Below are 17,342 nucleotides of genomic sequence, written 5' to 3'. Positions count from 1 at the left end.
TTGTTCTATCTATCGTTAAGTGATTTTGTATTAACCTCAGAATATCACTTACTGATTTTCCCATTTATGGTAGTTAATTAGGAAAGTGGGATGTTAAATAATGGAACTTTTTATTTATTAGTTCACTATATTAACACAATTATAGGATGCTACAGTTTGTCACTGAAATAAGAGCTCATTACAGATACTTGGCCAAACAATAATCTCTGATTGAGAAGTAGATGTATTTTCATTAGTAAGCATATGTAGTTTAACGATGTATATATAAACATGTTCCAATGGCTGAAATGAGTTTGGAGAACTAAAATTTAGCATTTTACTGATTGAAGGAATCTTTCAGATTCACTTTGTTTTGAAGAAAAAAGTTTAAAACTCCTTTCATATATAAAAACCACATAAAATTATCCTAGTGGGATTTTTTTTTATTGGTGCTTGATTTCTCTAGAATAATATTAGTACTAGTAAGAGGGGATATAGTCTTGGTTTTATTTTGATACCTATTCTATTATAAATTGAAGCTTTCTAAAAGCTTATTACAGCTTTCTAAAAGGTAGTTTATCTTTTATTTATTAGGCTATTAGCTAATATTTGATCCAGAATTGTTGATTCTGTTTATGAATTCTGTGTGAGCCATATATCTATATTTTCTGCTCTTTGTCTAGTTTGTTCTATGTCAAGTGCATAGAATAAAGTCCAAAGGCCTGTATTTTTTTTTCTAGGTATTGTGTACTTTTGTTTATTGTTGTGAGTTTTGTTTCAATGCTGGTGGTTTTTATTGTTGTTCTCTTTACCTCAAAGAATCAATTGAGGTAAAGAGTAGTCAAAGAATAGCAATTTTTTCAGAACAGAGAATGGTGTTTACATAAGAATAAAGGAAACAGTATATTTGAACCTGTCTGTTCACAATTGATCATCAGTTTAACCTTAGTTGAGTGGGGGTGGCTTGCAGAAAAGGATAGATATATTACACTTGAGTGCTTAACCTCAATCTCTGACTATAACTGGATTTCTGAGTAAATTTGTGCTCAAATGTTTTCATATGTGAGAATGAGGGAGTTATGTTTGATGATCCTGCTAAAAACAAGTGAGTATAACTTTTATGAAGACACTTTGGATATTGTCTTAAAGTCATCATGATGAACAGCTATTTTGCAGTACAAAGAATAATGTAAGTTACTGAAAATTCTGGTTTGGAGTCTCAAAAAGATGAAGTTTTCCTCTGTATTGTACAACGTTGTGTAAGAAAAAATTCTAAGCTGTCTTTTTATAGCAAAAGAAAAAAAAACTTTTTTGGTGTACTCTTTTTTAAAAAATCCAATTACTTGTAGAGATCTTACTACAGTATAAATGTTTAAACTGAGATTTTTCAACTGTCATGGCAGTTATCTAAGCATGCTGATGAGGGATAGGGGCTGTATATTCATTAGCAGACACAATGGAAGAATATAATCTTGGGCCCTAGTACTCATATTGTAGGGATATGGTTTCCTTATGCTTTGTGCATAAGCTGAAGAGTCTCATTAGAAACAACAAACTGTTCTTAAAGTTTTTAGGGTAAATTATAAGATTTCGAGTTTACATGGGATAATTTCTAGGGATTCTCAAGTGGTTTCTATCTAAGACAGTGTTGTTTTCAGTTTTTTCCTTCTAAAAGTAGTTTAATTAACATTTGCTAATTGGTTCACTGGGGTTGTAGCATATCATATTTATATTTGCATAAATTCAACTGTGAGCATGTCAAAGGGAAAAAAAACAAATAGTGGGGAGGATGCTATTTATTATTCTTTTTAAAGGAACATACACCCTGGAGTAATTGCTCTTGCAAGTACAATACTGTACAATACTATACTTTAAGAGTATAAGGTATACTCATATGTTTTTCAAAAAAAAAAATAAGTATATACATGTGTTCTCTTCTTACTGACTTTAGTGCCTAGGTCTTAAATATTAAGTCCTATTATGATACCTTCCTTCATCCAAGAAATGATGTTTCATTGATTCAGGTCTTTGTTGCCTTTATACTGTTTATTCATCCAAGTAAACACATTAGCTTTGGTTCACAAGCTTCATTCCTCTTCTTATTCAGCATATTGCTAGTCAGATTCCATGTGTTCAGAGAAAATCGGGTACTGTTGGTTTGTGTGACATTTAAGATGTAGTTATAAGTCAGTGCCAGTAGAATGATATAATAGATTTCAAAAGCTGAAAGGATTTCTAGATTATTTGCAAATGTGTGTTTCTTTCATTAGCCTATATAATTCAGAATAGATTTTAAAGGTGTATTTTTAAAAAGTTTTTATTTTACACTGATACAAAATTGATACATACGATGTTTCATGGTTAATAGTCATAAATGTTGTAGTAACTTATAAATTCCTTTTTTACCTGAAGATTTTGTGTCATTAAAGTTCATGATTTTCCCACTGATAGCGTTTACTTATTTTGTTGACTATTGATCCACTGGTGTTCTTAGAAACAACTCTGGGAGCATATTCATTAATGTCAGGATTCTAATAGGTACTTTGCAAAGTAAATACATTTACTAAAAAATTCATATGTGTACGTATCTCTGCACATATATGTATGTACGTATGCATGTATATACATGTATTAGGTGTATGGGTATGTCTCCATATGTATATGTGGTTCCAGGCACATTGGTATATAGAATTGAAAACTAAGAAATAAGAGAGAACATGGCTTTTCTGGAAAATTGCAGACCTTTCAGTATGAATTATTTAGTCAGTTTTGAATGTTGAATATAAAATATTAGACATTATAAAATATCAGTGAAGAAAATAGCATGTCGTTATATAATTAGACTAAAGATGGTTAAAACTTTGGATTCATTTGATTTGAGTGATTTCTTAAGTAAATTGTTTCCCCTCTATATTCACTGGGAACAAATGGAAAGAAAAAAATATATAAAGTTGTCAGGAGTAACTAATAATTCTACTGTGGACAGCTTTATCTAGAAATCACATGCAAAAAAAGCAATTATTTGAGATTACTCTTCAGCTGTGAGGAGGAGCTCAGGGAAACATCTTACCAGAGACTGTGCCCAACCTTAACTAAACCCACTTAATTTTATAGACAACATTTTCACCTGATCCTTTAAAGAAGTACTAAGAATATGTTTGCTTGTCAGTATACCTGGAATTTATACCTGTTTGTCCCTTATTTGTCCCACCTTCAGCCTTTCTTTTAATTATATTTTAATCCTTTCCTTGCTACAAACACTCCAGCTGGCAAGAGATAAGTGTGGAAACTAATTCTGCCTGGCTGAAAAATAGCTCAAATATATTCTTTACTCAGTTTCATCTCAAAGAACAATAACAAAACGTGGAAACTACCCACAGATTTCTCCTAAAGTGTCTTTCATTTTACATTATTTGACTGTTTATCCAATCAAGAACATTTTTCTAACTGGAGAGGCAAAGTTCTAACATTTTTGACCATTCTTAATGTTCTTTGAAAAATGTCAGCCATACTGAGTTAGACACTAAGTAAACAATAGTGAAATTTGTATTTTTGCTTTTGCATAAACAAAGATTCGTGATAGTATTATTATTTTTAGTGTTTTCTTTAGTCATCATCGTAGAGAAATCTTTTTATTTTACTTTATTTTATTTTATCTTATTTTACTAAGAGTTCATGTCATAAAGTCATACTCCTCTCTGCTGGAACTTTAGGATTTTGTCCAAAAGAGGGTTGTTGGAAAAAAAAATAATAATTTGTACGTTTTTCATTTTCAATCCTATCCACCAGTTTTACACAGTTTGTAGGAATTCTACTAAATTTCATCTTTTCTCATGAAATTTTGTTTTTCCAAACTGAAAAGTTATGTTTTTAACAGATGGACATAAATCCTATTTATGCACTTCATAGGAATACACGTTAGTTCTCTTTATAAGTGTTTTTAATGCCTATTTATGACAATTTTTTACAGATAATACATCATTTTCAGCCACAATATCAGAAATAAAAGGGTTTTCAAAATGCTCTCTCTATAGCACAAGTTTCTTTCAAAAATCCATTTCTTTCCTATCTCTATTTTTAAGATTCTATGTAAAGTTTTTTTACTTTATTATTTTTTATTTTTATTTTTGCTAAGCAATATGCTTTTGATAGGCCGTACTTTTTTTTACTTTATGTATTTTTTTTTAATCTATCTATCTATTTATTTAGCAATATGCTTTTGATAGGCCGCACTTTTCATTCCAGGAAAGATCACAGGTTTTTTTTTGGAGTGTTTGAATTGTTTCACTTTCTTTTTTTTTTTTTTTTAATTTTTATTTATTTATGATAGTCACACAGAGAGAGAGAAAGAGACACAGGCAGAGGGAGAAGCAGGCTCCATGCACCGGGAGCCCGACGTGGGATTTGATCCCGGGTCTCCAGGATCGCGCCCTGGGCCAAAGACAGGCGCTAAACCGCTGCGCCACCCAGGGATCCCGAATTGCTTCACTTTCATTTAAAACATCATAGTATCTTTAAGTACATTAAGTTAGCTGGCTTCATTAATTCTATTCAAGTGAGCTCATATACCTATGTTGTGTAGTAATGAGCTCAACATGAATAACCATGTGGTGTCCCCCCCCCCTTTTTTTTTTTAAGATTTTACTTATTTATTCATGACAGACACAGAGAGAGGCAGAGACACAGGCAGAGGGAGAAGCAGGCCCCATGCAGGGAGCCCAACGTGGGACTCAATCCCTGTCTCCAAGATCAGGCCCTGGGCTGAAGGCAGGCGCTAAACCACTGAGCCACCAGGATGCCCTGTGGTGTCCCTTTTAACCTATCTCTTACTTAACTCCCATTCTTAGGTTTCCTAGGTTGCTGTTAGTGACATGACATGACTTGCTAACACAGATCAAGTGAAGATATTAATGTCAGTGTATGTATTAAATATTATCTAAGCATAATGTAATTTTAATTTTTTAGGTAAGTATTTTAAGTAAAAGTCTGTAAGTACTGGTTTTACCTGAGAGGATTATTTTGCACCAATTAGCTTGGAGCTTGTTCATCTGCAGGGCAGGAAAAATTCTTTTGTTGTACCTTTGACCTACTTGGACAGCTTTGAAAACTAAGTAAATAGGACACATTCTCACTTGTTTTCTCTTGTAAATGCTTTCTTTGGTTTACAGTGTTACAGTGTCTGTTCACATTACTATAGTATAGACCTCTTGAATTTTTTTTTTTCCTTAACTTTGTCACTTAACAGACTCTTCTCTTGAAATAGAAGTGTTGTTGGCCCCTGAACAACATGAAGATTAGGGGCATACTTTTCTTTTGTATGTCTTGGTATTTTCTATTTACAAACGGTCATTTGAAACTAATAATTTAGTAGCTTTGAAAATCAGATTTCTCCCTTCAGCAGGGTTTGCTGCTTTTTTTGTCTTTATTATTTTACTTTTTAAATTGTTATAGTGTGTCCCTGTGCCAAAGATCAGTTTAAGGGATAAAACTAAGGTCTTTCAAGTCCCTGTAACCCTGTACCTTTCCCTGGGCATGCATCATGACTTTCTAATTCCCCGATTTTATGCAGTTTTTTTTTTTTTTTAATGTCCTAATCTTTAATCTCTGGCTCCCAAAAAAGAGGAATAGTAGGGGCACATGGGGGGTTCAGTTGGTTAAGTATCCAACTCTTGGTTTCAGCTCAGGTCTTGATCTCAGGGTTGTGAGATGGAGCCCCATGTCGGTCTCAACACTTGGTATGGATACTGCATAAGATGATACTGCATAAGATTCTCTTTCTACCTCTGACCCCTCCACTGTAGCCCCACCCCTGCCTCTGCACTCCAGCAAACAAGCACTGTATCTCAAAAAAAAAAAAAAAGTAAACACTGGAGAGAAAAGTGGCACTGGACTTTTAAATCCCGTGGAAGGTCTTTCTCAGAAGGAAGAGGGACTTCCAACAATAAGAGGAAATGGAATAATGATGGCAACTTGTCTATTTCTCTGAGATGAGAGACCACCATCAACACAAATCTCTGACATTTGGGCCTTAGGATTCGTTTTACCCATTCTATGACCACAAGCTGTGTGCAAGAACTCCAGTAACAGGTTCATAGCTGCCTCCCACTGGGCTCAGTATTGGGGGATGGATAGCTGTTACTGAGCAAAGAGCTGAAATTAACCAAAATTAATGGCAATATGCTTTCCAAGCCTTTCTCTGGATATTACAAACCTTAAATAGACTCTAGAGTTCCAAAATAGTTATATCAGATTCTGTTCTGTACAGTTGCTTTCTAGTGGAGATTCCTGGTGCTTCCTACTTTCCATAATCCATCTTCCCATAATGCCCTTAGGGCATTTCTTTTTCATTGTGTGTTTTATAAATATTACAAGGATAGGGATCTCTGATTTCATTTTGCTCAGGATCCGTATCCACATGACTCCTTATTGGCTTTCCAAAGTTTATATGATAAACACGTTACTTTCTGATGTTAAAGTTACCTAATTTAAAAATACACGTTTAGGGAACGCCTGGGTGGCTGGCTCAGTGGTTGGGCATCTGCCTTTGGCTCAGGATGTGATCCATATCCAGGGATTGAATCCCACATCTGGCTCCCTGTGAGGAGTCTGCTTCTCCCTCTATGTCTCCACTTCTCTCTGTGTCTCTCAGGAATAAATAAATAAAATCTTTTTAAAAAATAAATAAAAATACACATGTTTATTAAACTATACAGGTGCACATTTGGAAAAAAACTAGATTGTCGGCCTTGAACATCTGGGATACTAGGAATTTTCTTTAAGAATGCATTCATCTGATATTTTTATTCACTTAGAGAAAAGCCTAGTGATGATTTTGATGGCTCTTTTTGATGTTTACAGTTTTTTTTTTTCTTGCCACTTTAACAGAACGCTGCATTGAGTGTCACTAGAGGTAACAACTACTGCTTATATGTAAGTTGTATGATCTTGGCAGGTTTTAAAAAAAATCTCTGCTCAATTTCTACTCTTATAAAAAAGCAGACTATATGTTCTTTAAGGTCTTTTCCTTTACTAAATTTGTGAGTTTACCCCTTGTTTTATACTCTTACTGCCTTTTCTATTTTTATGTTCATATATCTTATTCCAATCAGATTTTAAGCTTTTTGAGGATAGAGACCAACTTTAATACTCATTTCTCTTATAGTGGTTTTCCCACAGCGTTATAATACATACTGATTCACTAAACATTTGTTGAATTAATTGATAATCCTTATCAGCTTGTGCTACTCGGTTTTCTCATTAACTAAAATACAGGGAGGCACGTATACATTTAAATATTTAATCCTTTTTTAGGTTGTATTATCTTCTATTTTATTTGTAATGTCACCCAGTGACAATTTGTGTTTAATATGGTAAATACATATTCCTTTAAGCACTCTCTGAAATTGAAGCCATAAACTCCTTTATATGTATACATAGACACACATATGTGTTACCCATACACATATGCATGCAGAAATTCACACATATACACATGGAAATTGGAGAATATGCCAAATATACATTGCATAGCCATCTTACTATTTTCTTGGGTCAAATTAGTCATGGAATGTTATCCCCATATAATTATATTACCAAAAAATTTATATTTAGTTTACGCAGCTGACAAGATGAGTGCCTAAAATTTGTGACATGAAAGGACTTAAAACAACAGTATTATTTTGATGAAGCAATATGTTTTTTACTTTGAAATATTTATTAAATCAATTCAGTAATTTATTGAGCAGCTTCAGCTCTAGCTGGTGGTTATACAAAGCAGGTGTCATAATCTGTGCCTTCAGAAGATGTGATAATTCTGGGTCCTTTAAGACTGATAATTCAAAATCAGGTTTTATGTTACAATGCAGATGTTATATGCTGTTGCTAATCAACAAGCTGAGAAATATTTGGTCAATTCGCTAGATTTAAAAACAATCTGACTTTTTTGTTCAGATTAATGGTATATATACAATGGAGTATTACTCAGCCATAAAAAAAAATGAGATCTTGTTATTTGCAACAACATACATAGACCTAGAGGGCGTTATACTAAGTGAAATCTGAGAAAGACAAATACCAAATTATTTTACTTACATGTAGGATCTGAAAAACAAAACAAATAAGTAAATAACAACAACAACAACAAAAATATAGGAACAGACTGAGAAATACAGAAAACAAACTGATGGTTGCCAGAGGGGAAGGGGATGGTGGGAGGATGGACAAATGGGTAAAGGGGTATAGGAGGTATAGGCTTCCAGTTATGGAATGTGTAAGTCACAGCTGAGTATACTCAATGGTATTGTCATAGTGCTGTGTGGTGACAGATGGTGGTAGCTGCCCTTGTGAGCAGAGCATAATGTTTAGAGTTATTAAATCATTATATTTTACATTTGGAACTAATGTAACATTATGTGCAAACTCTAGTTCAATTAAAAAAAATAAATCTGACTTGAGGGATTATAGTCTATCCATGTTGATTGTCCCTGTATGGTTAAAAAATAAGTAGTCATTTCCATTTTGTATTCTGAACCATTTGGTCTGGTGGTAATATATAAAGAAAAGGTTATATAATTTGGAGTCAACTTTCACTCTTACATAAACACATATAATAAATAAAGGCAGGTAGTTTACTAGGTTACATATGTATTCACCAAGACCAATGCATTGAAACATTAAGTAAAAAGAAAAGATAGGGTTTTCTAGAAAAGATAGGGTTTTTGTTTTCCTTTTTATTTTTTTTACTGCTCTTAATAGGATCTCTGTGATGAGCAGCCTGGATTTTGGTGCAGTCATCTCTTTCTGGGCAGTGTTCATAGCACCTGGCCTTTGGGGAAGAAAAGTATCTTTCTTCTGTGGATATTAACAATGAACTTCTCCATTTTGTTTTCACTACAGCTATAATGATCTCAAATGTGACACTTAATGCTCAGGAGATCTATGTCCAGGGAAGTGGTCAAACTAACACAGACCTAAGTTGCTCAGGTTTTTTAAAAAAGAACCTTTTTGTCATTACCAAGAGCCCTACAGGCATGTTCTGTAACACTAATCCAGTTTTTTTTCCACCTCTACGTATTATAATAATAATATGTAGTAGAGAGGGTTTCTACCCCTGAAGAGTCAAGTCTGTTGCCCTGGGATTTATTTTATTTTTTATGATCATTCATCCTTTTTGCTTATGTCTTCCTAAAAACTACTTGCTCTTTGCCACCTACCACCCACTTGGCATCATAGTAACTGACACAGCCTATCCAACTGCTACACCATTAGTGCTTTTTTCATCTTGTAATTGGAACTGTGAGGCTGTAATCTTCAGTTAGCACCATTATTTAGCTGGCTTTATCAGAGCAAATGTTTGCCCTCTCTTCTGAATCAAGCACATCCTTTTTTTTTGTTGTTTTTATACTAGGTGCCTCTCATGTTGTTTGATACCAGTCTGAGACCGGTAATGGCTTGCTAACTACTTTTTAAAGTATTTTTTAGGTACTAATTTTTATTTTTGCTTAATTTTGTTTTTTTTTTAGTCTAGGGATTTTAATTTTTCCCAAGAAATACTGATTAATCAAAAACTAAAAACATTGTTTTCTATGCTATTAAAACATATTTGTCAAAATAATTTAGTTCTTTGCAGGAAAGAAAGTTGTTTTGTATTGTTTTGTTTTATTTTAATCAGGGGATGACATAAATATACAACATCCAAGCAAGTGTTTGTTTCTGTATTTCACTTTTTTGCTTAAAGAGTTTATTTGAATATCCTCTGAGGTTCCCTGAATTATCAGATGATAGGACAAAACCTTTATTACTTTTCAGTAACTGGAAGAAAAACTTTAACTTTTTCCACTTGGGCTTATGCTCTGTTATCTATTTTTCTAATAGGAAGCCTTCTAGCTTATTTGTTCATTTACCATGAAGTATGGTTCTGAGACTGGCAATAGGAGCATCATCTGGGAACTTATCAGAAATGCAAATTTTGAAGTGCTACTCTAAACTTATTAAATCAGAAGCTCTGGGGATGCTGCCCAGCAATCATTATCTTGGTTTGGTTTGGTTTGGTTTGGGTTTTTGTTTTTATTTATTTTATTTTATTTTAAAGATTTTATTTATTTATTCATAGAGATGCAGAGAGAGAGAGAGAGGCAGAGACAAAGGCAGAGAGAGAAGCAGGCTCCATTCAGGGAGCCTGACGCGGAACCACATCCAGCGTCTCCAGGATCAGGCCCTGGGCTGCAGGTGGCGCTAAACCGCTACGCCACCAGGGCTGCCCGGGTTTTTGTTTTTAATTTAAGTTCAGGTTTATATACATACAGTACATTATTAGTTTTAGATATAGAGATTAGTAATTCATCAGTTGCATGTAATATCACATGCACTCCGTAATGCCCTACACCCAGTTACCCCATCCTCCACCCATCTCCTCTCTAGCAACTCTCAATTTGTTTCCCAGAGTTAAGAATTTCTCGTGGTTTGTCTCCCTCTCTGATTTCTTCCCATTCAGTTTTCCCTTTCTTCCTCTTTGATCCTGTTTGCTGTTTCTTATATTCCACATATGAGTGAAATCATATGATTATTGTCTTTCTGATTGACTTATTTCTAAGCTCAGCATAATACCTTCATTTCCATCCATATTAATGTAAATTGTAAGTATTCATCCTTTGTGGTTGCTGAGTAATATTCCATTATATACCACGTCATCTTTATTCATTCATCTGTCAGTGGACATCTTGGCTCTTTCCATAGTTTGGCTATTCTGGACATTGCTATTATAAACATTGGGGTGCATGTGCCCCTTCATATCACTTCACTACATTTGTATCTTTGGGGTAAATACCTAGCAGTGCAATTGCTGGGTTGTAGGGTAGCTCCAATTTTAACTTCTTGAGGAACTCGCATACTGCTTTTCAGAGTGGCTTCTTAACCATTACTGACTTGAGGTCTTTGAGATCCATGTAACTATAGATTGATCTACCCATAATTTCTTTTTATTACTAGTATTCAAATCAGCATTTTTTATATTGAGGGAAAACTCAGTGAATGTATGCCACTGAAGTATGCTTTCATGATACTACAGTGCCTTAGTTGAATTTGCACTTTGTATTTATTGCATTGTCAAAGAAGTACTGTCAAAGAAATTGTTTAGAACAAGATTCTGTGTTCTTGCTTCCTCCTCTTCCCCCATCCTCCTCTTGGTTCTTCTCTCTAGTGTAATGTGGTAATTTAGTAAGGGTATTGTGTCACTGTGCGTGGGATTTGATAGCATGGCGTATCAGGTAAACCATTTAACTTAACCCCCACAATATTCTTTGAATTAGATAATAGTTTTACTTCAAATTTTGCAGAGAAGAAAACTGGGACTTAGGAAAGTTAATTTGTAAAGGGACACCACAAAACCAGAACCCAAATCTTGGTCCTGCTAGTAGTTAGTAACAAAGTTCTTGAGGACACAGTATTACCATCAGTCTTAGTCTCATTTGTCTTAATTCTGCTTTTCTTTGGCTCTTTAGGAATTTGCATTTATATTAAATTTTATATAGAAATTTTTTTTCTGGACTTCTTACAGTTCTGAGTTGAATAATATTTTTAATTTCATCACTTGTGCCTTTCTAAGAAAAACAAAATTTCTAGAAAAACTCTGGTGTCTTCATCTTCACTTCCCATGCTTTTACTTTTTTCTGGTTTAATTTAAAAAGTGAAAACCTCTTCTTCATCTATTCAGTAAAACATTTAAGTCTATAGTGCCGAAATTTTCAGACATACTAAATGCATCTAGTAACTTTAAGTTTGAAATAAGTAAGGAAAGTATTACAATCATGGCAAATTGTGTTAGAAGTAAAAGCATACATATTGACTAGTAATTTTAATCTTCATTTGAAATATTCCTCTTAAACCTCAAGTCTTTATTGAAAGCAGCAAATAAAAGATGAAATATACTACCCTAATTCCAGAAAGGAGAATATATTCCTAATCATTTTTAATGTGTTATTAGCAAGCTGTCAGTCAATTATAAAAGATACAAATACTTGACGCTCTTTGTCTAACAATAATTGACTTTTTGTTAGGTCAGATGTTGATTTATTAGACCTTTTTTATGTCAGATGTGTTTTAAGCCACAATGAGGATATTATTTCATGTTGCTGAAAGGGTTTTCCCTATACATGCAGCTCTTGTTTAAGGAAAAAAATAATAAGCAGAATAAAGTAAAAATAATTAATGTGAAGATTCTCAGAGTGCCTTGCATAGGTATTAGGCTGCTAGAAGGTGTACCCTAGGGCAGCTGAGAAGACTGCTCTTCTTCTAAGAAAAAGTATTCTTATGTGATAAAACAACAATTGACTACTCTGTTCTTGAGTTTCCAATGTGGGAGCTTGGAGCCAGAAGCCCTACGGAGTTTAGGCCCTGGCTACATGGGTTATATAGTAAGGGGGAGACAGATTTCCTTGCTGTCTGTCAAGGCCTTGCTCAGATGCTATCCTGTTAGCTTTCCAAAAAAGAATAAAACAGCATCCGAGGGGTTGGCAACTAATTGTCAGTATGTAAAATTAATAAATATGAGTCATTAAGTTATTAAATGAGTTAAATGCAAAGCACTTTTAACAATTCCTGGTATATAAGTAACCACTGCTTAGGTTCTTATTACCAGACTAGTAAAGGATTGCTATTGGAAATCAGTGCTAAGAAAATTAGATTTTTAGCCAGAGATATTTATCTGTGAATATACTGCCTTGAAGAAGGATTTTATTTTTTGAAGAAGGATTTTTTAAAAGTTCTCTTTTTTTATTATTACATGTTTTTCATTAATGTTATCATTGCCGATTTTATTTGGATATTGTGTTAAATGCTCAGAATTTTAAAATGTACTTAGTTTGAGGATACTGACAATTAAGTGAACAGTCTTTTTAAATGTAATTTGATTATGGATGAAGAGAAATTTAGGCAATTAAATGGATGTTCACAGAAGAGGCATTTTACCTACTCTAGTGATTATGTATGTTTGATGAGTAAAGCAAGAAAGTGAAGGCTTGGGGCACCTGAATGGCTCAGCCCGAAGGCAGGTCATCCCAGAGTCCTGGGACTGATGAACTCTCCATGTCAGGCTCCCTGAGCAGGGAGTCTGCTGCTCCCTCTCCCCCTGCCTGCCTGCCTGCCTGTGCTCCCCCCCCCCCCCCCAAATCAAATGAATAAAATTTTAAAGAAAGGAAAGGAAGCGAAGGCTTTCTGGAAGGTGACGATCCTATGGAATGGATGAGGAGAGAAACATTCTGTATGAAAGAAGCATACAGTTTTTTTTGTTTGTTTTGTTTTTTTTTTTAAGTTAAGGAAGGGAATGTGAATATTGGGTTGAGAGGAAAGGTAGGAATTAGTTGTCTGTAAGAACCATATACTGTGTCGTATTGGAATGTCAAAGCCTACACTTAGACAAGAACTGTTGAGTTTTTTTCAGTTTTAGTAAGAAATAATTAACATACATTAATGTATAAGTTGAACGTATACAGCATGATTGATTTACATATGCTGTGAAATGATTACCACAAGAGATTCAGCTGAGAGTTTTTGAAATTTGCGAAATTGGACATTGTCATGTTTTAAAATTTGTGTTTTTGATTCTGTAATAGTAAATTCTTAAATCATCTCTTTATAAACCAGTAATGTATTATATTCATGCTTTTTTGTTTTTTAAGGATTTCAGTGTATTAAAATGAGCAGTCGTAAATCAAAGAGTAACAACGTAATACATGCAGAGTACCTTTCACAGGTTAGTATGCATTTTCATTAACCTCAAAGTCTGTTACCATGTAAAGCTGATCAGAGAAATAGTCATCTTAATTTGAATTCTCCCCTTAACATGAAGAATCACCCTTTCCATTCTCAGGGAGAGAACGTCTTACTGTACTTTCATTCTTTGTAAGTCTCTAGACAGTTGGAACCCTAACTTGACTCCTGTCTTTCCAAATGTGTTCTAATTTCAGTTTACTTCAGAGTTCTGTACTTCCTTTTTAAAATATATTCCTATTTTATTTCTTGTGATGCTGTTATAAATGGAATTGCTTTTTAATTTATTTGTTATGTGTCTAAATGCAATTGATTTTTATATATTAATCTTGTATCCTGCAGCCTTGTCAGACTTAGTAGTTCTAATATGTTTAGTTTATTCTTTAGTTTTTTATATATGAGCATGTCATCTGCAAATATAGTTTAACTTCCTTTTCAATCTGGTTGACTTTAATTTTTTTTTATTGTCTAATTACCATGGCTAGAACTTTCAGTATGATATTGAGAACAATGACAAGAACAGTATTGTTTTGTTTTTTATTTTGGGGAAATACATTCAGTCTTTCACCATTGATGGGTTGTTAGCTATAGGTTTTTTTGATGTCCTTTATCAGGTTGAGGATGTTGGCCTTTTTTTTCTAGTATGTTGAGTGTTTTTATCATGAATATTTAATATTATTTTAAGTCCATACTATATTCCAAGTTGAACACACATCTATATTTATATCTATATATCTTAAGGAATAAAGTAGGGCATGGATATAATAACTGTTCTGGCATTTCTGTTATCTGACTTGACCAGAACTATAGTTTTTTCTCATCAAAATTAAATGTGTGTTATTGGCATGCCTTCATGGAAGACCTTACTTTTTTTTTTTTTTTTTTGAAAGAAAATGTTTAACTAACTCTGTTTCATGAAAAATTTTTAGCTGAAGTGTAATTTACTTCCAAATAAAGGGCATAAATCTTTCACAGGCAGGTTGATTAATTTCTATACACGTGTACACCTGTTTAACCTTTGTCTCAGATCACTTTGAGATTTTTGAACCTTTCACTGTTTTCTATAGCTTCACTTCACTTTATCCCTTAGATTTTATTCCTTTTTATTAGATTTCAATGAAGTTTAAAAAAGAAAAGGACTGTGGTTTATCTTTTTGATTTCTAATGATCTTATCTAGGTAGAGGAATACATATTATGATTAGTATTATTATTATTACATGATTATATATGCTCATTTAAGTGTTTGTAGTTTATACAATACTTATGTTCCAGTCAGTTGCCTTATTTAATCTTGAGAATAGGCCTACCAGAAAACCATTATTGTCTCTATTTTATAGACCAAAAAAATTAAGATTTCAAAACTAATTTTAAAATCAAATAATTGGCTCTTCTGGCCTCACTTCTCTTATTCTTTCCCCTTCTTAAATAAAGGTAGTTAGGATTATTTTATCTCCAGTGAATAATTTGCTTTGCTTAGCTTCTGGTACATATAAACAGAACTCAGATTTTATCTTTTTGATACATGAAAGATCAGTCCCATGCTGTCAGTCTGAGAGAAGCATATAATCTTGGAAACTTCTTGTTTCTGATGATGGGACCAAATCTGAAATAGCCTCCTAAGGTTTTTGTCTTTGGAAGATTTCTGTATTAGCAGATGCAGAAAAGGAATGCTTTTAATGGTCTTTTTAAAGATTGTGCTAGATTATCTGACAATGTTTTACAACTCAGTATAAGGCCTTATTCTAAGGCAAATTCAAAATTTAGGTCCTTCCAAGAATTTTTTTTTTAATTCATTCCAGTGATTCCTCATTTTATAGATAGAGCTGAATCTAATTTCTTCCATGTACTCGAGTATTTCCTTAAATGCTGAATTACTACTTTTTTTCAGTGTATTCTTTCCTGTTTATTTCTAATGTTTCTTTAGGCATGGATCATGCTCTTTAGTAGTAACATGCTCTGCTTCTAATAGGTCCTCAGTAACTATATGAACTTTTAAACTTATTTTCTTAGAATCTCGACTTTTATGACAGATGCAGATAAATAGGGCTTGAGCTAAGCCAGTTTAGATTTGTTTGGTCTCTAGAGATTGAGGTATGGTTCATGAGCATTATTATTAGATGAGATTACATTATTAGATTCTCTCCTGTTCTTGTTCCGTGGCTTAGATGTTACATACAAAGTAAAGTATTCATTTATTCACATTGCAATAAACCAACCCTCAAATTGCCAATGTGGCTAAAGTAAGTAATTATTTCTCTTGTTGAACCATACAAGTAAATTCTCACTCTTCCTCCAGGATTTGAGATAGGTAAAAAGAACCATTAATTTTACAATTCATGAAAATGGTACCAGAACTCTTAAAGACAAGTTATTTAGGGAGGTTTGAATAGGCTCATTAATACCTAATTCTAATTGCTATAAAAGTATATTCTCATTCATTTTTTATTTCATGTGTAACATTTTCATTTATATTTATTCACTTTGTTTTTATCAGGTACAAAGAATTTTACGGGAAAGATTTTGTCATCAGAGCCCACAGAGTAACTTATTTGGAGTACAAGTACAATACAAGTAAGTTGAGCTATCCCTTTGTCTGCTATAAATCTATTTAAAGATGTCCTTAGGTTTTGCAAAAACTATATTTTTATTTTTAAGATTTTATTATTCTTGAGAGAGAGAGAGGCAGAGACACAGGCAGAGGGAGAAGCAGGCTCCATGCAGGGAGCCTGAGGCGGGACTTGATCCCAGGACTCCAGGATGATGTCCTGGGCCGAAGGCAGGTGCTAAACCGCTGAGCCACCCAGGCGTCCTGCAAAAATTGTATTACGTGGATTTTTATATTACACGGATTTTTATCTGAATAAGGTTGACATTTTTATAGGAATAAAAAAATTCTTTTTTTTTTTTTAATAGAAACTCAATATTATAAAGCAAGAGCAGATAATGAAAAAGCTCCTTACCTTTCAATCTTGTGTTGCTCCTGCCATCTGGTATTATGGAGAAAATTCTGAGTTTTTGCACCTAATATTGGACAGCCATCTGCAGAGTGAAAGGTCCCAAGACTTACTACTGTTGTCTCTTGTCCCATACCATCATAAAGCCAGGATATTACAGACTTACTTGGTTTCCTCTTTAGGTTTCCAGAAAATTCATTTTGACCCACCCTCTCTTCTGTGTTTTTCTGTGTAGGACAATTTGGAGCATAAGTTAAGCGCCCAAAGAGAAAAAGGGAATGCCTGTTTTCTGTGCCTACTCAAATTCAACTTTTAAATAGTATTATCTTACAAATTACTCCAGCTTCCTTTTTAAATTTTGGCTTATTTATGTCATTTCAGACACTTAATTGAGCTGCTAAAAAGAACTGCTATCTATGGAGAAAGTAACTCTGTTCTCATTATTGGACCACGAGGATCAGGAAAGACCATGGTAAATTGCTTTCTGGTATATCCTTGTTTCTGTAGGCGTGCCTTGATTCTAAGAGACAGTACTGAAAATATTTTTTATTATTTTCATTATTTTGTTAAGTTTGCTTTTTTTCTTTTAAATCATCAAAGACATGCAAAGCCTTAAAACTTAGGGTGATATATTTGAGTTGAGC

The 17,342-nt window shown here is 33.6% G+C and overlaps 1 protein-coding gene across 3 annotated transcripts in view; it reads left to right on the top strand.

The window, feature by feature from the left end:
- Positions 1-17,342, top strand: part of ORC4 (origin recognition complex subunit 4) — an 86,765-nt gene that overhangs the window by 21,188 nt on the left and 48,235 nt on the right. For all 3 annotated transcript variants that reach the window (XM_038565137.1, XM_038565139.1, XM_038565138.1), the window contains exons 2-4: positions 13,653-13,726; positions 16,239-16,315; positions 17,080-17,170. In XM_038565137.1, the coding sequence (XP_038421065.1) occupies positions 13,670-13,726; positions 16,239-16,315; positions 17,080-17,170 (225 nt within the window). In that variant the 5' untranslated portion in view covers positions 13,653-13,669. The remainder of the gene's footprint in view (positions 1-13,652; positions 13,727-16,238; positions 16,316-17,079; positions 17,171-17,342) is intronic.

Source organism: Canis lupus, chromosome 19 (assembly GCF_011100685.1).
Source record: "Canis lupus familiaris isolate Mischka breed German Shepherd chromosome 19, alternate assembly UU_Cfam_GSD_1.0, whole genome shotgun sequence".
NCBI classification, from domain to species: Eukaryota; Metazoa; Chordata; class Mammalia; order Carnivora; family Canidae; genus Canis; species Canis lupus.
This window is presented reverse-complemented; position numbering and strand designations above follow the sequence as displayed.